The sequence below is a fragment of the Leptonychotes weddellii genome, chromosome X, assembly GCF_054177405.1.
Source record: "Leptonychotes weddellii isolate Sample4059 chromosome X, ASM5417740v2, whole genome shotgun sequence".
In the NCBI taxonomy this organism is placed as follows: Eukaryota; Metazoa; Chordata; class Mammalia; order Carnivora; family Phocidae; genus Leptonychotes; species Leptonychotes weddellii.
The window spans coordinates 34,498,271-34,521,222 of NC_138385.1; the positions used below are offsets into that span (position 1 = coordinate 34,498,271).

The 22,952-nt window shown below is 52.5% G+C and overlaps 1 protein-coding gene across 6 annotated transcripts in view; it reads left to right on the forward strand.

Moving 5' to 3' along the window:
* Window positions 1-22,952, forward strand: part of TSC22D3 (TSC22 domain family member 3) — a 63,852-nt gene that overhangs the window by 33,628 nt on the left and 7,272 nt on the right. The window contains exon 1 of one of the 6 annotated variants that reach the window (XM_031041382.2): window positions 21,647-21,856. The exons of the other annotated variants lie outside the window; for them this stretch is intronic. Within the exon in view, the coding sequence (XP_030897242.1) occupies window positions 21,807-21,856 (50 nt within the window). The 5' untranslated portion in view covers window positions 21,647-21,806. Of the gene's footprint in view, window positions 1-21,646; window positions 21,857-22,952 lie in introns of those variants that run through there. 6 annotated transcript variants of the gene reach the window in all.

Below are 22,952 nucleotides of genomic sequence, written 5' to 3' on the forward strand. Positions count from 1 at the left end.
CTTGTTGGTCTGCGTGATCACGTGACCCTGGGACTTCCCCTATTTCCCAGTCCTTTCCGGGGAGACATCAGGGAGCTGGAACGAGCCTAGGCGGGGAGACCAGTGATGATGTGCCACACAGAAGGCAGTGTCGGCCACAACAAACAAGCACAGCCTCTCAGACACAAACACACACAGTCTCCCCCTCCCTCCCTCCTTCTGTCTCTCCGTCACACACAGACACACACACACACACACACACACACGCCTAGGCCTCACTGCACACCCGTCTCAGGCCCGCCAGTGTGGCTCCGTGGCACTGAATTTCTGTGAAGACACGCCGGTGGCCCAGCCCACATCACCTGTTGGTACAACTTCACTTTGCCCGGGTGTGGGGAGGGGTGAGGTTCCTTGGAAGGGGAGGGGCATTTTGCAAATCTTAAAAAAAAGAAAAGAGAGAGAGAGAGAGAAGGAAAGAAAGAAAACAAAGCAAGGCTGAAGTCCTCCCACAGGCAGGCTCGTGCTCTGGGTGTGCTTTTGCAGGCCAGAAACTACAGAACTGGGAGTACTGCCAAGTGCTTTATCAAAGGAAACAGCCCGCCCAACAGCTGGAGATGGGCTCCTGCCAGCTGTGTGTGTCTCTCCGTCGTCTCTCCTTCTCCTTTTCTCTCCCTTTCTCCTATCTCCATCCATCCATCTCCTGCAGCCTTGCACTTTGCGTCGGGAGAGCCCGCAGACGGAGATCCTTGGACCACAGAGTACCCTTGATGCTGAGTAACTGAGCAGATTGCAGCCCCAGCTAGAGGGGGGAGGCCGTCCTTGCAAGGGGATGGGCTGCCCCGAAGTGGGTCTCCTGGCATTGGGCATGGGCCTGCTGGGTGGCGGGCACGGCTGCTGCAGCTGGAGCCTAGGGGAGACACAGTCAAGTAGTCCCTCTATAGCCTCCCCCTCGCCCACGGTGGGAGGCGGGTGCCTGGCTGGGCTGTGTGTGTTGGCGGCAACAGGGTGTTTTCCAGCAACCTCAGCAACTTTGCCATCCATATTCATTAATTAGTTAATTGCTTGGATTCATTTCTCTAAGCCTTGGGCTTCCCAGGGAGGGGCGGAAACGATGTGCGGGTGGGGGAGAGCTCCGAAAAAGGGTGCTCTCCCCTTCCTGGTGGTGGGAGGTCCACTGGCAGATGCTAGGGAGAGCGAGGGTGAGGGTAACCTCCTGTGGTTTCACTCCCTTCTCCCAGCCCTCACCCAACTCAGGCTCTCTGCTTTGCCAGTTAAAGTGGCCGGCACTGTCCTAAAAAGACTGCTCTGAGCTGCCTTTGTAGAAGCAACCCGATGAAGAATGGTTCCAGTGGGGGCTGCCTCGCTCTGACGATGGAGCTGAAGGTGACAGCCCCAACCCCAGAGGGGCTTAGCTCTGTTCCCTGACTGTGCACAGCCTGCCCCCTCACCTCACTTGACCCCTCGAGGTGGCTCGAGGCAAATCTAACATCTCCCCCCCCCCACCCCCCGCCAGCCTGGCCACATCTCAAGGCTAGGGTCCCTACTGCTTTCGTCTCTTTATTCCCAATGCCCGCCACATGCTGGGAGCTTAAGTAATGTCTGGTGACCCAGCCTTTGCGGAGGCCACTTTAAAGCGTGCGTCTTGGGGACGCCTGGGTGGCTCAGTTGGTGAAGCGTCTGCCTTCGGTTCAGGTCATGATCCCAGGGTCCAGGGTCCCGGGATCGAGCCCCACGTTGGGCTCCCTGCTCAGCAGCGAGCCTGCTTCTCCTCCCTCTGCCCCTCCCCCTTTCAAGCTCTCTTTCTCTCTCAAATAAATAAATCAAATCTTTAAAAAAAAAAAAAAAAAAGCTTGGGTCTTACCAAATGGAAGGCAGCAACCCAGTCTATAGGTATTTCCCAAGGTTGCCATGTTTGGGCTTATTTGTGCTTCGGCAGTTTTACTGAGTACCAGTGTCGTGCCACGCACCATGCGGGGGGCTGTGGGGGTCACCGAGGGGCTGCAGACTTAGATGATCTTAGCTCTGGTGCCTGGTGGACATTCCGCCACCTAGCCTCCCTCTTTCACACCATCACCCACCATCTCTCCCATCATTGTGGTTCTTTTCCCAAGGCCAAGCTCTTGTATCTTCCCTCTGACCCTTCTCTTCTTTCCTTCCCCGAGGCTTTTTGTACAAACGGACAGGTAGGCTGAGTCACAAGGGCCCTGGAGTGTCATGAGTACGGGCTTTGGAGCCAGACAGAGCTCGATTTGAATCCTTATGCAGCCCACTCACTCTACCTGGTGGGACTTGGGGTAAGTTGTTTTGTCCTGCCTGAGCCTCAGACTCCCCCTCTGTACATGGAGAATGATTCAAATAATATCGACCCTATAGGGTTTGGGGAGGGTTAATTGAGATAATGGTCATACTGTATAGGAAGTGCTTTGAACTATGTTTGGTGCAAAGTAGGCACTCAATGAATGTTTACTGCTGGTGTTCGTTACTATTGCAGTGTGTGTGCGTGCGTGTGTATAGAAGGTGTCTATCATGCATAGCTGGGCTGATAGGGCTGACTACTTGCTAAACCATTGACAAACCAGAGGCCCTGACCAGGATGCTCAGATCAGTTCATTTGTCCAGCCCTGGCCACCACAAACCTGGGTGGAAGTCAAGAGCCTGAGGCAGAGTTCAACCCTTTAGCTTTGATCCCGTCCCTCCCAAGTAAGGCTTCCCCTCAGGCCATAGGCCAGACTAGACTGGCTGCTGGGCATGAATGGGGCCAAATCCTTCTGGAAAGTTCCACCTTCCCCACAACTTCTCTGGACTCTGGCTTCCTGGCTTCCTTCATTTGGGATCTTCTTTGTCTCACCTGCCCACCCCACCCTGCACTCTAACACACATGTCCTTGCTACATTTTCCCCAGCCTGAGGATATCTGAAAGGACCAAGCCAGGACTCAAAAGGACCATTTTTATCATGGCCTGTTGATGGCCATCTCCCTGAGGGTATGGGTGTAGTGTGTGTGTGTGTGTGTGTGTGTGTGTGTGTGTGTGTGTGTAAAGCCTGCAGCAGACTTACTTGGGGTACCAGTTCTTCTGCATGTTTAGACCTTGTGGCATCAAGATTTCTCCTTCCTACTCCAAATACGGACTGCCTGACCTCAGCAGCAGCAGCCTCGGGGAGCTGGGCAGGCAGAAGGGTACCGACGTGAGCATGCACACGATCTGTGATCTAGGTCTTCACGAATGGGGGTTTGTGGGGCTTGCCCCCTCCAGTTCCCTCAGAGGGGCACTTCCGATGGTTGGCACCAGCAGCACGTCAGCTGCAGGGAGCAAATGGTGTGAGGGAAGAGATTCCAGGTCTTCTTTGGCTACGGCTGATTCCTTATTTCCTCTCCTTTCCCAGTTTGGGAGCATTTGTTGCTGTCTGAAGGGCCGGGCAGTGCCAAGACCACAATAAACAGCTTGTCCAGTACACACAAGCTCTTTGGACCCTGAAATGTCAGCTGGCCAACTGGCTCACAGCTCGACCCTGCTGCGTGCCGTTTGCATCCGGCCCCTACAATGCCGCTCAGCACTTGTAGAACCATGTGTCATAGCAACAAGCCTGGGAGTGGGGGCCCCACGGTGACTTGGTCCTAGCTCCGGGATGCCAAGTTTAGGGGCTACACTTAGGGTCCCTGATTTAAAAAAAAAATGACTGGCTTAGGGACCTAGCTTTACAGATCTCAGACCAGCAAAGTGGCCTGTCCTCCCCTCCCCACCAGGCCTGGCCCCATGGGCAGTGGCCCGCCAGATTCCCTATGCCCCATATGGCTGAACTGCTGAGTGGTGTTGGGCAGAAACATCTCACCCAGTAAACGCTAGTGGGAGTGTGGGGCGCACGTCTCCAGAGGGTGCAGACAGAGCACAAAGGGCAAGAGATGAGAGGGAGAGGTTGCGGGGTCTGGTGGCAAAAAGTGCCAGGCCAGGATCCAGGAAAGCTGGGCTCTGCTCCCAGCCCCTGCCACAAACTCCCTTGGCATCCTTGAGCAAGATCACCCAGAGGGCAGGGTTGGGGGAGCAGGCACAGGGCCAAGGCCTTGCCTAGGAGAAGGTGAGCTGTGAAACCTGGTTCATGCATTATGGGGTTGGGGGTGGGGTGTTTAACCAGGAAAACTTTCCACTGAAAGAGGCACCTAGTTGTCTTTAAATGCCTTGGGTACATCTTGACCAACAAAGGAGCCAAACTTAGTGTCCCAAGGACATATCAGAAAAGAGAGAACCACTTCTTCCAAAATGTCTTGTCCTTTGCCTTGCTTGGGAAGCCAACAGCCGAGGATCCTTGCTGTGGGGACTGAGGGCAGAAGGCACAGTTGTGCCGTGTGATTGTCCTGACATCTGCCTCTTGCGGCCACCCAGGACAACTCCTCTGGGGTGTGTCTGTCCCTGGTCCTCCGAGTTTGTATGGAAGAGGCATCTCTCACTTCATCACCCTAGGCACCCATGCCTCGATGTTCCCAGTGTCCAGGCACCCACGCCCTGGAACACACTCACTCTCAGGACCCACCTTCATATCTCATCCCCAAGCTTCCTTTGCCTGGGAGCAAGAAATGTGCTATCTCATCTGGCCCTCAGTGCTCAAAGGGAAGTCATGAGGCACGACCGTCTTCAGTAGCACGAAACACAGTTGCTAAAAGCTACCAGTGTCTGACACAGAGTAGGTGCTCGGTAACTATTTGTCAAATAAATCCAGGCTGGAATAAACTCACAATACTTTCATATAAAGGACTGTATTTGATAGTAGGAATTTCAGGCTCTGTGGTAAAACCAGTTTAGGGACAGGAGGAAGAAGCCTGTTTGTGACCATGCAAATAACAGCACAGGGGCAACCACCCTCTGTGCGCATGGAGGGAAGGTAGGATACACCCACTGGAGGCGGGGGAAGGATGTCTGGGAAAAGAGCCAACATCCACTCCAGTCTGAGGGCCTCAGACACTTCCCAGCGCAGGAAGGCCCCATGGTGTTGTCTAATTGGCTTTCTAGTTGTTCTCTTCTTTAGTGAAGGTCCAGTGTGGTAAAGCTAGGGTAGGGCTGAGCTTCCAGAATCTCTCGTGGAGTTCTGAGCAGCTTCTGGTTATACCCAGCCAGGAACCAGTTGCCAGGGAGGGCCTTGGATCTGATGAGCATCGCCTGAGGGAGCCAGGAGGGCCTTGGGGTGGGGGTGGTCTTCACAAGCCATTCAGACCTCAACATGCCCCCTCTCTCCCTGAGGTTCAGGGGCTCTGTTTGGTGGGAGCCGGCCTTCAGAGATTCCTGGCTTCACTTGGCAGATTCCTTTGTCGTCTATGCCTTCACAGCAGGGTGGGTGAGAAAGAGCAGCTCAGGAGGAAAAAACAAACAGAGGAAAGGTCTCTGGGTCTGTTGACGTTATAAGTGCTATTGATTTTACAAGATTTTTCCATTGGGAGGACAGTGAACTGACCTCGTTTTGCAGCCGGCTCGGGCTTTGACGCCACCGTCTAGGCCATGAACCGAGAATCCGAGAGGCTATGGCTTTATGTCAACACATACTTGATAGTCACCACTCTCGGCAAGGCCAGGCCAGGGCCTCCCGGGGTGGGATGTGGGAGGATGGGAGTGGTTCCCAGCTCTGCTCCTTCTACCTTTCACCAGGGATGCCTTAGGACCCTGGGCCCAAGCACTCTCAGATCTTGTTGGACCTGGATGGCAGGGGCAGGGGGGATCTTCAAGGAAGAAGGACTCTAGACATCAAGCTCATAAGGGAAGAGGGTGGTTGAAAGAGCACTGAACTTAGAGTTGGGGACCTGTGCCTGTGTCCCAGCTGGGTCACTAATTAGCTGTCCGGTTTCAAGCCAATGACTTCCCATCTACTGTTGTCAGTCTTCTCCTTTGTTAAGTGATGAGTGGAACTAAATGATCCCCGAGGTCCCTTCCGGCTCTGAAATCCCACAGATTTGTGAAAAAGACAGAGGTTAGGAAGGAGGAGAAGATAAGGAAGAGAGGAAGAGGCAAGAATGAAACATTTCAGGGGCGCCTGGGTGGCTCAGTCGTTAAGCGTCTGCCTTCGGCTCAGGTCATGATCCCAGGGTCCTGGGATCAAGTCCCACATCGGGCTCCCTGCTCCGCAGGAAGCCTGCTTCTCCCTCTCCCACTCCCCCTGCTTGTGTTCCTGCTCTCACTGTCTCTCTCGGTCAAATAAATAAAATCTTTAAAAAAAAAAAAAAAGAATGAAACATTTCAGTAGAGGACAGAAGGGGGAAAATGGGAGAGCCACAGACGTACACTGCATCATGATGTAGTGGAAACGGCCCCAGGTGGAGACTAGGAGGCCCAGATCCTGGTCCCACATCTACCGCTAATGAGCTGTATGACCTTAAGCAGGTCATTTCCCTGCTTTTTCCCTCATTGAAGTAGGAGTTAGTTGGCTCCCTGCCCCCCTAGACTACTTTTCTGTTGGGAAACCTAGATATACACATGGAAAGCAATCAGGAGTGGTGTGACATTTGGAGATGGGGAGGGAAGTGGTGGTTGGTGGGCTGGTGGGCCAAGGCCTTACCTAAAGGGCAAAGAGAGTAAGAGCAGCAGCCCCCAAATCAGTCAGATGAAGTATTAGTTCTGTCCCTGCCTAGCTCTGTCACCCTGGGCAAGTCGTTTGCTCTATCCAAATTTCACTGTCCTCCCTGCCAGAAAAGGTGGGAATGGAACTAATTGGTCCTCAAGTCTCCTTCCATCTCTCTGAATATGTAGGAAAACAAAACACAACAAAAAAGAGGCCAGAAGATGCCAAGTAGGCCAAAGGGGAGGATTGCGCATTCAAGGAGGAAGCCAGCTGGTGTGCGTCAGACGTGTTTGCCAGGAGGAAAGAAGGATGGTGTTCCCAGAGCAATAGTGGGCTGAAGGGGGAGGAGGAGAGGAAGAAGAGGAGGAAAAGGCAAGTCAAGGTCATCTCAAAGTAGTGATAAGAAGGGACGCCAATGCATGTTCATGTAGAGAGGGCTTGGTGGGTAAGGAGCCATCTCCTGGCATGGAGGTATGAGTGGCTCCCAGACCCATGTTGAGGGTGGTGGTGAGTGTTAGAGGGTAAGCCCCGAGTGGACAGTGGGGGAGTTGGAGCACTTTCAAACTGGCAGGATTTCTTCCACAGAGGAGAAGGTGGTTAGGGGCCCATCCTGAAGAATTTGATACTCTTTAGATTTTATGCATGACTGATCTCTGTCTGGGAGCAGAGATAAAGTCTGGGCAGGTATGGAAACTGAGGGCCTAAAAGAGGATTCACCCTGCCTGGGGTCACGTGACAATTTCATGGCAGAGCCCAGAGCAAAAGTTGGTCTCTTTCTCGATTCAGAGCACCGTCCTCTTGTGTGACCCCTGTCCCATCCATTGGATGCTCTTAAAAGAATCCCTGACTGAAATTGTTAGTCTCTTCGGGGGGGAAAAAGTGGGGTGAAGAAAAGTCAATTCCAGGAAATGAAGGCTCTCAGGGTGTTGGGAGGCCCAACCCTGCTGGAGGGTACCTGGTGGGCCCTTCAGCCAGCGGGCCCAGGCTTAGGGCAGGAACAGTGAGGGCAGGCTTAGGGGTGAAGAGTGTGGGTTCCAGAGTCAATGAGGTCCTCAAATCCCAGCTCTAGGTGTGTGACATTGGGCTGGTCACAACCTCCCTGAGCTGCTATTCCCTCATGTGTCATCTGTTAAAACAAAACAAAAAAATTACCTAGTGTTGTTATGAGAAACAAATGAAATAATGCATGAAATGCGCTTGGCACAGTGCCTGGTACATAATAAGCTCTCAATAAGTAGTACCTGTTAGCATCATTATTCTTTCCATTACTGGTTTAACAAATGTGAGAGTTCCTGATCTTTCTTACAGACCTCCCACTGCCACCAAAGACCTCGACTCTGCTCTTCGGACTCCCCTCTTCCTTCACTTATCTCAGAGGCCTACCACTTCTTAAGCTGCTTCACCTTTGGGCCTCTGAGACCGCCCCTCCCCCCCGCTTTTGCCATCTCTGTTACGGGACCAGCCTTCTCGGTGGCCTCCAGAGAGTCCCACCTCTCGGGGGCCTGGCAGCAGGCAGAGGGAGGAAGGCAGGTGGCGAGGGCCAACAGAATGAAGCCATGCATTGCCAGTCCTGTCACCAGTCCATGGCAAGGCCTGACAAGGTCATCTTTTGCTTCTGATTTCCTCCTTTGGGGAAGGGTGTGTTGAAATGAAGCTCTGAGGGAGCATTCGGGGGGAAAGCAAACGCTTTGCCCCCACAATCTGGGGAGAAGCCTTCTTTCCGGTATTTGCCAGACTGAGAGACATTCCAGCCTAGGGGACTGCCATGGCTGAGTACAGGAGCAGAGCTACTACATCTCTGGTGGGCGTCACTCTCTAGGCTCTAGGAAAAGCTCAGAGGTCCCTCATTCTGGGGACGGAAACCCAGATTTTCTCAGGTAAAGAGACTCGTGGGTGGGGCGCCTGGGTGGCTCAGTCGTTGGGCGTCTGCCTTCGGCTCAGGTCGTGATCCCGGGGTCCTGGGATCGAGCCCCGCATCGGGCTCCCTGCTCGGCGGGAGGCCTGCTTCTCCCCCTCCCACTCCCCCTGCTTGTGTTCCCTCTCTCGCTGTGTCTCTCTCTGTCATATAAATCAATGAAATCTTTAAAAAAAAAAAAAAAAAAAAGAGACTCGTGGGTGAGGTCCTTCAGAGGGAGCTGATTGCTTATGCTGGGATATTCGGAGGGTGCCCCAAACTGCTCCCAGCCTCTTGTCCCTGGGGAAAAGGTGGGGTCACCAGAGAAGCTCTGTGGCACTAGGCCAGGGAGGCCCGAGATCAGATTCTAGCGCGCGTGCAGGTCTTGGAGATAAAAGAGCCCAGCCCATGGTCGGGGTTGAGAGGTGAAGGGGAAGATGGGCAGGAAGAGCAGGTGGGCAGGGCCTAGCGAACCCAGAGGTGGAGAAGACAATTGCCTAGCTGGCATGATTTCAGGGGCCCCAAAGCAGACTCCACCCCCAAATCTCCCCCCCACCCAACACACACATGTAACCAAACAATGGTGTGTTTCTTGAGCACATGCTGGGTGTTCTGCACTGTGTTCACCCTCTGTAGGAAATTGTCAAGTTCAATCAATACCACCCCCAACCCCCCACCCCCGAATCCTTCATCTTCAAAGCTTTTGATGGGGATGGCCTGAAGTCAGGGCTGAAAGAGCAGTCATTCGGCACACCAATGGCCATGACCGTGACCGGAGAGGGAGAGAGAATGGCTAGAGGCTCTTAGATGGTAAACAAAGGCCTGTGGGTAAAGTGGTGGGTGGTGAAGGGGACAGGAGCAGGGCAGGAGATGTTCTTAAAGCAGAGCCGAGGTGCACAGGAGACCAACCCTGGCTAAGGGCCAAAGCCTGGAGGAGAGACAGGACAGGAGAGAGGAAAGGGGCCGGAGGCACACTGGCATTTTTTTTAAGGGAGACATAATAATTCCTGATATTTATCCAGGACCTTGCCATTTAAAAAGCTCACTCTCTTTCTCTCTCTCTCTCCCCTCCCCCCAACACACACACACACACACACACACACACACACACACACACGCTGTCCTTTCATTTTCATAACAGCTCTGGCAAGGTGGGTAGGGCATGGGGTAATGACTCCCATTTGACAGATGAAGAAACCAAGACTCAGATTACCTGACTTGCCCAAGGTCACACAGACAGTTTAAATGGCAGTGATGGAACCAGACCTTTTGCCTCCCAACTCCCTGGGAAAGCAAAGGCCAGAATTGGCCTAATGAGCATTCAGAGCAGAGTATGGAGGTAACCACTACCATAGTGTTATCTCGGGAATTCTGGGAAGGGCCCCCTGCCCCATAAATACCTCACACTCTGCTCGCTAGTACCTGAAATGTCACTCTTAAAGACTCATTCTATTGGATTGAAACTGTGGCCCCTGTTAAAATGTGAAGGGTGCTGGAGGAAAGAGTGGGGCCATGGGAGAAAATCTCAGTGCCTCTGAATTATGCCTGAGCGTGTTCCTGGGAGAGGGCCCTGGCCATGGAGTGGGGGAGGGGAAGCAGGGGGTATGTTCAGAGGGGAGGCTGTGCTGGCAAAGCTCCCCCTTTTGCGTAAGAAGGGGAGGAATTGCGTCAGGGTGTGAATGCGGGCGACACTGAGATGAGGGGCAGGTCTGCCCAGAAGTGGGCCTCTCAGAGCTCTGATGGGTGACTGCACTGGAGTCCTTGGAGGGAGGCCGGGGGAGGAGTCCATGTGGCCCTGGGGGAGGGGGAGGGCAGCAGGCGGCTGGACAAGGAAGCAGGTTGGCCTCAGAAGCTGGAATTGTGGAGGGGCGGGTGGGGGTGGGGGAGCTATTCAGGGAGCTGGCCTGGAGCCAGGGGTAGTCCCATGGGGGTGAGCAGAGGCCTGAGAGCTCTGGGCCCCATTCCAGCTCCTGACCTTGAGTCACCATGCAACTCGGCACTTTTCCTACCTCAGCCCAGACACCCATCAGGTCTCTGTTATCACGGCTTCCCGTTTTACAGAAAACTGTGTAAAAGTTACTCTCCTGACTCCTCTTGACCGACCCTGCCCTTCCTATAGCCCTTACCACCCTCCTATCCAGCATCCTGGAGGCCTCCTCAGGGAAGCTCTTGCCTGCTACCTATGGTCCCAGAGGCTGCCCCTGCACCCCATGGTCCCGAGCAAGAGGGCCTGAAGGCTTCACCCAGCCCTTGGCCTGGGCCTCTCCACCCAGAGGCACAGCTGCATCTGACGATGTCAAGGCTGAGAGACTATTAGAACTGGCAGCAACCTCAGAAGTCACTTTTGCCATTCATTCTTTCATTTCATTCATTCATTCATTCATTCATTCTGTCATTCCATTTGTTGAGCATTGCTATGTGCCAGACACTGTTATAGACCCTTGGCATATGGCTTCATGGAGCTCCCAGTCTAAATAGGGGTATCATTCACCAAATAAGCATCCGAGTAAATATCAATTTGCAGCCCCGATCCTCTCATTTTACATGTAGGGGAAACTGGGGCCCAGAATGGTTACGGGATTTTCCAAGTTTGTTCTGGTAGCCAGGGGCAAAACCAGGCCAGAACCCAGGTCTCCTGATTACTATTCCAGTGCTCTTTCCACCATGTTCTGGAAAGAATACAGCATGAGTATAAGGACACGGTATTTATCCTTCTCTGTAGAGCCAGGCTTACCTATAGTCAGAGTAGCATGTGGCTTACTTGGCAAGATTTGAAGAGCCCTGAAAAACAATCTCCCCCACTCCCACGGCCGTCCCCCCCCCAAGCTTGTTCCCTTCCCACCCCCACGCCACACCCATGCCTAAAATACCGCTGACTGAAATCTGTGGGTTAAAGCCCCTGTGATCTGACTGAGGAAAACCTATTAAGCCATTACCGGCCATTGACACAAATACATTTCTCTGATTTGTCCTCTAGGATTGGCCCCAAAACCAGGTACGTTGGATTTGGGGGAGGGAGACTGAGAGTCTCTCTTAAAGTGGGCACTGCTAGGGAGGGCAGGGCACCCCAGATGGTAGTAAAGGACCCCACAAAACTCCCAGTAGCAGGAGGGCACAGGTTGCCCGAGGGGACAGGCAGGAGGAAGAAGGTACCTGAAAAAGGAAGCAGGAAGGTTCTGGAGGTAGACTCCTACTTCACAGTTGGGCCCCAGGGGCCAGCCCTGCGCTGACAGCTTGATCTGTGACATTTTGTTTCAAAATACATGTTTACATTTGGTCTTTCCTTATACTAGATTATACTAAGTCTTTTGTCCCTTCCCCAGCCGGGTGTCTGAGCAGTTTGTACTTACTCACAGTTCCGAGGGGCCTTCCCTGAGTCTGGTCAAGCGGTTGCCCTTAAATGGTCTGCCAGGCCCTGAGTTGAAATGTGGATCTCTCCCATCCTGACATGCTAAGGGGGCTCCCCGCTCCCAAGGGACTGCGATGGGAATCCTTTAATCAGTGGAAAGAACCAGCCCCCACCCTAGGGCTCCCCACCCTGACCCTGATAAAGTTTCCAGTTCCCCTGCAGCTGTGATGCAGGGGGTTCAGTGGGAAGGAACATTCGTGCCTAGAAGGCAGCCCGGCCTGGAAATCTCCTCAAAACAAAGCAAAATGCCTAGCTAGAGACAGCCCGGAGCTTTAGAATCACACACCAGGGGTTTATATTGGGCCTCTGCCACATACTAGCCGGGTGACCCTGGGCAAGTTACTGAACCTCCCTGAGCCTCTGTTTCCTCATCCACAAAATGGGCCTAATGATAATATGATACCCATCCCCTACTATCAACAATCCCAACTGTTGACAAGGTTCCAAAGGCTAACGTATATATAATGCTCTTTGCACAGAGCCTGCTAAACTATCAGTACATGGGAGCTACTGCTGTTCTTATTTGGACCAGACGTGGCTTTGAGATCTCCTGGTGATAGGTCAAGACCTAACAGCTGTCCATCCCTGCCCCCCTTGTTGAATCGAGGCTTTCCTATGTCAGGTTTGCTTCAAGAGAGGCCCACCTGCAGGGCAATCCCCGCGCTGGTGATTCATGGGTGGGATGCATTCCACCCACCTATTTTAAGCCGTTCAACATTTTCTTCCCCCTGACATGGACATGTTTACACAGGGGAGGACAGTCCCAGTCAAAACAAGATGAAAATACACTGCTGGCTAGGAGCCCCACGCTAACTGGTTTCAGGTCCTCTCCCAGCTGTCAGCGCCTCACAAGGCCATGGGGGGCGATGGGGGGCTGCCCGGCCCTACTCCCCAGCCTCCCTTCCGTGGACCCGGCTCTGCCTGGTGTGAAGCAGTTGGCCATCACCTGGTCACGCTAGAGCAGGGTTTTAGGGCCGAGGTTTTGCCAGGGTTTTACAAGAGCAAGAAGGAGGGGTGCCGAGGGGCGAGGGCTGCCCTGGCGAACTCTGGTGTGAGGATTGCGTCTGCCGCCAGAGCTGCCTGGGGCACAGGCAAAGAAGGTGACTGCCAGTGGAGAGTGGCGGAAAATGGCCAAAGAAAGCTCCCCCAGCAACCTGCCTTTCTGCCTGGCACTTCCCCCGCTGGACTCATTCCTCTGGGTTAATGGGAGGCCCTTGGTACAAAGAAAAGACCCCAGGGGAGGGGAACCCAGCAACCCCTTATCAGCCACAAGGCCTTCCTGGGAGTCCATTTGTCACCTATGCCAGCTTAGAAATGAGTAAGTCGAACTTAGGGGGGTAGACCCAGGGAGGTTGCCTTGACGAGCAAGCAAACGAGATCCCCTGGATAGGGAATGCTGAAGATAAATGTCCCCCATAGAGCTTCGGCACATCCCTGCTCTTCACAGCTTCTTCAAAGCTGGTGCCCCTGAGAAGAGCCAGAGAAAACCATCTCCTACGTCATAAACTCTACTGCTCTTAGAGCTACCCACTCAGGCACTTTGGTCACTTGACAGCGAGCCCAGGAATACTTGGGTACATCTGCCTGTCCCCCCCTGAGAGCCCAAGGCCACCAGCTAGCCAGGACCCTTGTGATGCCCCTTCCCAGGCCGCATTCCACACGTCTCTACCCAGCCAGCCTGGGGCAGGTCTCCCAGAAGCCCCCCACTATTCGGACCACACTAGGCAGGCCATCGTGTTCCTGCCCTGAGAAAAACTGAACTGTTCCCCTTCTGAGAGACTTTTCATTTTAACAGGGATCCTCAACACTTCAAACCCCATGTGACATGAACAGTGAGAATTCCCTTTATCTTGGCGGGTATCGGGGTATTTTTGGTCAGGACAGGGTGGTTTTTTTTTTTTTTTTTGTCCGCCCCCCCACACACACACAGCGTTCCAGTTATATGGCTGTCACTCACTCAGAATCAGGCCTGCTAGCCCCAAATCCCTCTTTGATGTTGCTGCCAGCTGAGTCTTGGCTGCCCTGCTCCCGGGCTTCATCACCCTCCACTGCTCCCTGTGGGTGCCCTGTTCCCAGCTGACCCAGCCCCTCCAGCTAAAGATGGAAATGGACCAAAGTCCCAGCGCTTGTGGAGAACGAGGAGCACACACATGGGTGAATTATCCCTTTTATTGAAGAGGTCGGGCCTTGGTTCCAAGTCATTAGTGGCCACTTACTCAATTAAACTGTGTTTGGGTTGGATTTCCCAAGTATGTTTGATTTTCACTAGTCTTTCATGTTTTTAACTGCAGAATTGCCCTCAGTGATTGTCCCCAAATTCAAGTATTAACAGAAGGTGAATTCATGAATTTGCCTATATAGTTCTCCCCCACAGAGGCCATTAGCAAAGTTCTTTTTTTTAATTGTTTTAAATTTAAATTCAATTAATTAGCATATAACGTATTATTGGTTTCAGAGGTAGAAGTCAGTGATTCATCAGTCTTATATAATACTCAGTGCTCATTACATCATGCTCCCTCCTTAATGTCCATCACCCAGTTACCCCATCCCTCCACCTCCCTCCCCTCCAACAACCCTCAAGTTTGTTTCCTATGGTTAAGAGTCTCTTATGGTTTGCCTCCCTCTCTGATTTCACCTTGTTTTATTTGTTCCTCTCTTCCCCTACAATCCTCTGTTTTGTTTCTTAAATTCCACATATCAGTGAGATCATATAATTGTCTTTCTCTGATTGACTTACTTCGCTTAGCATAATACCCTCTAGCTCCATCCATGTCGTTGCAAATGGCAAGATTTCATTTTTTGATGGCTGAGTAGAATTCTATATATATATAAGCAATACCAGTGACTTGTGACACTGTGGAAATAAAACTTGGAACCGGACAAAAAGTTCGAAATGCCAGACTTGGAAATAGCGCTGATAGGGCTGCTCACCCAGTAAGCCATTGTGCCAGCAGCATTTGGGGACCGAGACCCTTACTCATCATAGGACATATATATATATATATGTCATCTGTCGATGGACATCTGGGCTCTTTCCATAGTTTGGCTATTATGGACATTGCTGCTATATAAACATCGGGGTGCAGGTGCCCCTTCAGATCACTATATTTGTATCACAGTAGTACAATTGCTGGGTCGTAAGGTAGCTCTATTTTCAACTTTTTGAGGAACTTCCATACTGTTTTCCAGAGTGGCTGCACCAGTTTGCATTCCCACCAACACTGTAAGAGGGTTCCCCGTCCTCCCCATTAGCAAAGTTCTAACACTTGTCCGAGCCTGTTAGTTACTTATTAAGCACATATTTACCATGTTGAGACTGTGTGCCAGACACAGGTCCAGACTCTGATGGTACAGTGGTGAATAAGATAAGCCCTTACACCCGCAGAGCTTGTATTCTAATCTAGGAAGCTAATCCATGCTCACTGGAGACCTTGTGCGTCGCCCACTTCCGGTCATGATCTTATCTGGCTGTGCCTTCAGTCCTGCTTGAAAGACTATCGGTCTTGCTGATTACTGACTGCTTGTGCCATCAAAGAGGCCTTCGAGGCCAGAACATTCTGTAAGTTACAAGCCCTGAGTACAGGGACAGATGGCTAAAGACCTTCAAGAGACTGAATTTATTTTTTTTAAGATTCTATTTATTTATTTGAGATAGAAAGAGAGAGAGTGAGAGAGAGAGCGCACACAGGTGGGGGTTAGGGGCAGAGGGAGAGGGAGAAGCAGGCTCTCCACTGAGCAAGGAGCCCAATGCGGGGCTCAATCCCAAGACCTTGGGATCATGACCTGAGCCAAAGGCAGACGCTTAACAGACTGAGCCACCCAGGCACCCCCAAGAGACTGAATTTAAATGTTGATTCCGCTTTCACATCAGTCCCTCACGCTACCCTCGTCCCCATAAGCAATACCAGTGACTTGTGACACTGTGGAAATAAAACTTGGACCCGGACAAAAAGTTCGAAATGCCAGACTTGGAAATAGCACTGATAGAGCTGCTCACCCAGTAAGCCGTTGCGCCAGCAGCATTTGGGGACCGAGACCCTTACTCATCATAGGGCATGTCACATTCATGTGGCCCTTCTTACTTCCCAAAGAACACAGGTATGCCACCTACAGGATGTCTGCAAAGTCTGGAACCATAGGCAAATATATGTACATATTGTTGTCAAGACATCATCAGTCTGGGGCACCCGGGTGGCTCAGATGGTTGAACGTCTGCCTTCGGCTCTGGTCATGATCCCAGGATCCTGGGATCGAGCCCCACGTCGGGCTCCTGGCTCAGCAGGGAGCCTGCTTCTCCCTCTCCCTCTGCCTCTCCCCATGCTCATGCTGTCTCTCCCTCTGTATCTCTGTGTCTCAAATGAATAAATAAAATCTTTTTAAAAAAAAAAAAGATATCATCAGTCTGCAAAAAATAATACGATGGTATTATCTCTGTTTCCAGACTTTGGGGTGTCTGTCCACATAGCCACCTCGTGTGGCGTATATGTTGGGGAAGGAAGCATCATTCCCATTTCATGAATAAGGAGCTGGCGGCACAGGGGGTTTAGAGCCTCCTGAGCAGTCCGCCAGCTGGCTAGTGGCCAAGGTGGAAAAAACTCTGGCCTCTTGACGTAGTTTCTTCCTGCTTAACCAAGTTCATGTCGAATGGGTGCTAAAGCTGCTTTTCTCGGGGAGCACCTCCCCTGGCCTGTGCACTAGGGCAGTCCCTCTCGATTCTTACCATTATTCGCTGTCTAAGCGCTCAGGACCCAGCTCCATGGGCCAAGCCCATTATCACAGCAACCTATTGTTGGAGAGAAATCACCCAGTGATGTCACCAATGCCTCTAGGATTATCTCCCAACCGTGCTGGGACCCCAGTGCCCCAAGATGCCCAAGGACTATCTGTGAAACTCCCTTCCTCTCAACTGCTGAGCTAGTAACTGTCTATACTTGGCCATTCCTCAGTTTCCATATTTACTTTAGCTCTTCTGCAAGTCTGTCAACAAACTCCACAGTATTATTGGTTTTTGCAAATAACAGGATGTCAGAACTGTTGACCAGGATTCGTTACTTTGCTGTTAGAGCTCTATCCCAGGACATAGGGGCCAGTGTTCCTCTTATTTTTTAAGGTGTATGAGCTTTGGCAGGGAGCCTTTCCCGGGCAGGCCCACCGTGCACTGCCCCGTCCATGGGCGTGTAAGGCCGCTCTGCCTACAAAGACCTGAGCCCTTCTGTCTTTGCTTGGTGGTACAAAGACGTCCAAAGGTGGATTTCCCCCCCCCAAAATCAATACAAATACTCTGAATTTTCCATGTTTGTGCTTTACCCTTACACTCCTGCCGTGGCCTTTAAAACAAGTCTGTACTTGGTAAGGTGGCTTCAGGACTTAACATTCATGTTGTTGAGAAGGGCGGGGCTGGGGGTGGTATTTTAAGCTGGCACTAAGAATTTCCAAGCTTTGGACCCAAAATATCTTTCTCTTCCAACCCTACCCCCCTGCACTGCCTGTCTCAAAGAGCAAGAGAAGAGGTTAAAAGGGTCACTCTGTTGCTGACAGGCAACCAGGAAGTCCAGGCCTTGGGGGAAGCATAGCCTTTGTTTATTTAAGCCCCAAACCTAGCAGGCAGTGTAAATTAAACATAAAAATAAAATAAAATACCAAAACACAGGCCGGATGCATGCCACAGAGAGCATCGAATTCCCCTTCTGCCCTCCCTTGGGAGAGCGGAGTCAGCGAGCAGTGGGGGCAGCCTTCTTGCCAGGGAGGAGCTCACAAGCCACGGGAGGGGTGAGGACAGTAGGGGCAGGGGAGCTGAGGTTTGGATCAGGGTGGGGATGAGCATGTTACAGAGATCCTGGTGACTCTTTGTAGTCAGCCCCAGCAGGCTCCTTAAGGGGGGAATGAGTCACACCCCTCCAGCCAACCTCCAAACGAACGGACCCATGTTTGACCTAGTGGTGACAGCCACAAGGCAGGCAGAGAGCTGGCTTTTATAGAAGGGAGGCAAGGCTGGGTTAATTGACCAAACTGTGCTGTTACAGAAAAATCAGCCCTTCCCTCTTCTCTCCCTCTCCCCGGGGTTCTTCTCCCTTCCTGCCCTTGGATGCCCACCCTCCGTGTACCTAGCCTCCCAGGCCAAGGGTTCCCACCAACAGGTGTGAAGTGTCTCAGAAGCAAGCTGTTCCTTCTAACAGGCAAAATTAGCCAGGGATTGATTTATAAATCAGAGCAGGTTCGGGTTAGACTGCTCATAGCAACTCTCATTTGTGTTCTGATCAAGTTTTCAGGAGTGAAAGGGAAAGAGAGTGAACAGCCCACAGACACGAGGCCTGAAATATGCTGAACCCCGTCGCAGTGTATCATCCAAAGTAGATCTTAGTGACCCTGACACTCTGGGGACTCTTTCGGTAGAGCCTGTCTTGGCTGTCACCTTTAGGCCATTGGTTCCCAAAAGCAGTCCCAGGGACCGGGGACAGAAGAGCTGCCTCCAACCCATCTGAAAACACCCTTCCCAAGCCACATACCATCCCACTGGATTATCTAGGGCTGGAGCCCAGGACGTCCGGATTCTCCACAAGCTTCCCCAGGCGATCCTGATGTTAAGAACCTCATGAAGACCCATTTCTTTCCCTCTGCAGCCCACCAGCAAGGTCTCCCTGCTGTGTGTCCACTCGCCTTCCAGTGCTGATCTGACCACTGACGACCACCCTGTTGAAAGTAATATGAAAATTGACTTCCTCCTTGAGTATTCGCGATAGTGGCAGACGGTGGCCCTTTCCCAGGGCTTTTGACATGGAGGAAAAAAAACGTTCCTAATTCCTCAAATTATAAAGAGGTCCCGGGATGATCGTGAGAACCCAGGAGTCTGACTCGGACAGTGACGTGTGTAGGCACTACAGTAGTCGGGCCGGGCAAACAGCTTGTGCCGAGAGGACTTTTTCTTAGTGTAGCCAGTCACACATGGCATTGATGCCGGGGCCGGCTCTAGTTAGAACTGTCCTCCTGAGGAGCCTGTGAGAGCCATTTCTTAGGCGTTCATATGATTGATTGTTTACACGTAGTGCTTGATTTTTTTTATTTCTCTGTTATTTTCATGTGTGATTGACATCTTTGAAACCTGTGGACCCAGCGGCACCAGGGCTTCCTGTTCCTGGTGTGCGGTGTGAGGCTTGAGCTGGTTCCCCACCCCCCCTCCCCCCATCACCTATGATGTCTGCCCCGAGCGCAGCCAGCTCTGGATGGCAGAGAGAGCCGGGCTGTGTCTTTTGATACTCTGGCTTGGTCTAGAGTGTCCTGCCTTGCCATCTTGCCATGTCCTGTTGCCTTTCCACTTCTTTCGGGTCGGGAAGAAGCTGGCAACAGCGAGAGAGACTCGGAGACAGGGAGGCAGAGAGGGAGGATAGGCATGATGCCTTGCTCCTGCCTGTCTCTGTGAATGGGACTTGGTGAAAAGCTGAGAGAATGTTTACATAAATGTGTGTGTGTGTGTGTGTCTGTGCTCCTCTTTCCTCCCGAGGAGGTGTGCGTATTCCTTGTCAGCAACTCTCTAACCAGGCCAGGAGCCTTTCCTTAACCCTCCCAAGACTCCTTTGAGATCCCTGGCACTGTTCCCGTGGCTGGGGGGGAGGGGCTGCCCAGGGAGCAGCTTGCCTCGTGCCTCTTCTTCCTTTCTGTTCGGCCAAGTAGTGTGTCCCCAGTGCCCTCCCACCCCTGCCCTCACCCCAGCTAGGCTGCCTTCTTTCCATCCAGGAAGCTCCAGGATGGGGGTGGGGGGGTGGCTGGAGAGTGGGAGGCCCTTCGCAATCGGCAGAGCCCCTCTTCACCGGTCAGAGTCCCACCACGGAGGATCAGGGAGCTACCTCAAGGGAGCCCTTGGTGAATAGCTCTGCTGTGAGGTAAGCGAGGGCCTGGGGCGTACAATGCAAGAGCCCGGGGAGGCTCATAACGCTTGGCCATCATGGCCCAGGAGCCCAAGGGCCTAAAGAGGCTGGCATTATTACCGTCCTGCTGTTCCTCAGGAAACTTGTACCACTACAAAGGTCACCCATTCTCTAGCAGGGCCCACAATGGAGCCGGGTGCTCCACCTTGGCCTCTTCGTGGGCCTCTTTTCTGCTGGCTCCACAGCCCCAACAAGATCCTCCTGGTTCTTGTCTTCCAAGCATTGCCAATAGCCTCAAGTCCTTCACATACCACTCAAAGTAACCCTGGCAACTGCCAGGAAAAAAAATGGCTTGGAATTTTAGCTCTTGGGGCTGCTCCATAGAGCAGAAGGGATGGGGAGAGGCCCTGCCAGTGTCTCCCTGGCTCAGATAGGCTGGTGTAGGGCTGGGGCAAACAGGAAGAGCGGCCATGTTCTTGTGGCTTTCTTTCCTTGCCCCTGGGCAGGCTGCAGTGCACTGGGATTCCCAGAGGGTGGGAACGTGACCCTCACGGGGGAGGGGAGGCCACTGGCCTGCCTGAAGATGGTGCAGGTCTGGGAGGTTGAAGTGGAATGAAGGTTAAGACCAAGAGGAGCCAACCAAGGAAGGAAGGCTGAGAGGTTGGCAGGTAGAGGTGACCCCCACCCGAAACATGGACACCTGTCTCAGAGAGCAAAGATCTATGCTTTGTTTACAAACAAGGTTTACAAACCCCTCGGTTCCCAAACCCTGAAGTTTCAGGAAGAGAATCAGAGTGAGACTTCCTGTGGGCCACAATGTCAGAGGAGCCTTCGGTCCCATAGAAACTCCAAACTTTGTGGCTGCTGTGTTATCCCCGTCGAGATGGGCATGGGCCAAAGGCCAGGGTGGGAAGAAAAAAAGCACAGCCAATTCTGAGGACTTAAGGGATGCCTAGGGATGGCAGGGGTGCGGCCCTCCCGAACCCAGAGCTACCCTTACCCCACTCTCAAGCCCTAGGCTTTTTCCCCAAAGCAGACATTTCACTGAGATCAAACCCAGGTTATTCTGGAAGGAAGCACAATTTTTGACTTGTACTACCAGTTGGTTTGTTTGCTTGGTTGAATTTCCCCGAAACGGGCCTTGCACTTTGAATGGGCATTCAGTCAATCTTGAACTGAATCGAGCTGAACCGACTTAAATGATCAGGGCGATGTGGAGAAGGAGGAGGATGAGGCGATCCCATTCACCAAGGTTAATTTTGCAGTCTCTTCTTCAGGAATACCTATTTCCGGCCAGAAGCTGGGTAGTGGGGAGGGTGGAAAATGAGAAGAGGGCTTGGAAAAAGTATGGAGGTAAAAGTTTCCCAGCTGCGAGGCATAAGGCGAAGGGAGACAGGCATAAATATTGACACAAGGTTCATGAGATTTAAGATCCACTGAGCTAAACAGCATTCCTGGATCACGTTGCCAGTACTTCCAGTCTCGCCTAGACACCAGGACAAACTGCCTCCCCTTCATGCATGGTTTGCAACCAAAGTTGGGGTGACGAAAATGGTTCGGACAAGAGCACTTTTTGAACCTCTCTGAATGAGGGGGAGGGGCGGACTGCCCTGTCAGAATGGGGTTTGGTTCTGCCTGCCATCCCTCGCGTCACTCGGAGATTGTTTGTGAAGCTCACATGGGACCCTGTCCGCGAGGGAGCTGAAAGGCACGATTCATTGCTCCTGTCGTCATTTGGTGTCAGGGTTTGGCCCAAATCGGTTGTTGGAGCTGCTTCTCCAAGACAGTGGCCATCTCCACCAGGGTTCTCCTCGGGGTCCCTCCCCCCATCGCCTTCTGCATCTGTATCCGAATCCTCCTCCCTGTTTTCCTGCCCCCCCCCCCAGATTCGGGGGTTCTGGGCCTTGGCCATGCGGGGCAGTTCACATGACCCACAGAGGACAAGGCGCTTTCTCTGTCACCGTCTTTCCTTCTTGCTTCCCTCCTTCTGGACTTTGGGGATTTTCCATGAAGCCAGAGTAACAACGTAAGTGGCAGTGGACTTCCTGTCTCTGGTCTTCCACACTGGAGGGGAACCAGAGGGAAAGAGAGAAGATAAGACAGAAGCAAGGACAAATTAAGCGATGGCATTTCAGCCTCCTTATTCCCCCAGCCTCTTCAGAAAAAGGGACAAGTAAGTAAGTAGCAGTAGACAGAGCTTCAGCCGGAAGGGGGCCGGGGTGGAGGAGTCAGTGGGGAGGGCTGGTTTTCAGCCGTCCCATTAACTGCTCATGCCCCGATGCTCAATATCCTTTTTGATTTCCTTTTCCAGCTTCTAACCCTGTGTTTGCTTTGTGGCTTGTCCCGCACCTCTCACATCGTGTCTTTTTCCGCTTCTCCTGACACAAGACCCTGTGTTTTGCTGGCAACATCGCCAAAATCTTTGGGTGGAACATTCCCTGTAGAAAATAAGGAAGACTTGCCTATAAAGAGTTTCCTTTGGGCTGCGTGGTACACAATGCTTCAAGTGTGACAAAAAGGGAAGTGAGATGTTCCCCCTTATCGCCACCCCCAACCCTGCCGCACCCACCCGGAGTCTGCTCCCCACTCCTCAGCAGCGTGCTGAGATCCGGCCCACGCATTCTGTGGCCCAGACTGCCCAGTCTCTGTCCTGCTGTCCCGTGGGAAGCCGAAGTAGGAAGCGTTCTTGTCCTAGAGAGTCTGGCTTTCGAAGTGGAACAGACCGGTAGGAATGCTGAGACACTTCTTCCAGCTCAAACAAGTCGGATTCCAGGGCCTCCTAAAACCGAGGGACTTGGCCCTGTCCTCATGATGCCACCCTACTTCTAGAAGGTCGCCCCTGAGAGAGGGTGGGGCGGCTGTGTCTGTTTAATTGCAGAATCCCGTGGCCAGAGGGCTAGACCTGAGTGCCAGCGAAGGACCTGGCTCATCAGCCCTGGGCGCTGTTGCTAGGCTGGCTTTGGGTCCAGCCCAGTTTGTCGGGTATAGGATGGAAGAAAGGGAATTTGGATACATTCACACAAGGTTGGCCGGGCTGTTGAATCCCTAGCCCACTGTTTCCTGCGTGGGCCCCACCTCCACGGGACATAGGGACACAGAGAGCCCCATGGACCTGCACTTTACTCAGAAAAGTTAGATCAGAACATAGATACCTTGTACAGCACAAACTTGCACTCGCTTGCTGCAAGGTTTGGCGCAGATATTCTGGGCAGAGGAATTTTCTAGTGTGCCAGGGGTTAAGCAGAAAACCTTTCAGATTCCTCCTCCTT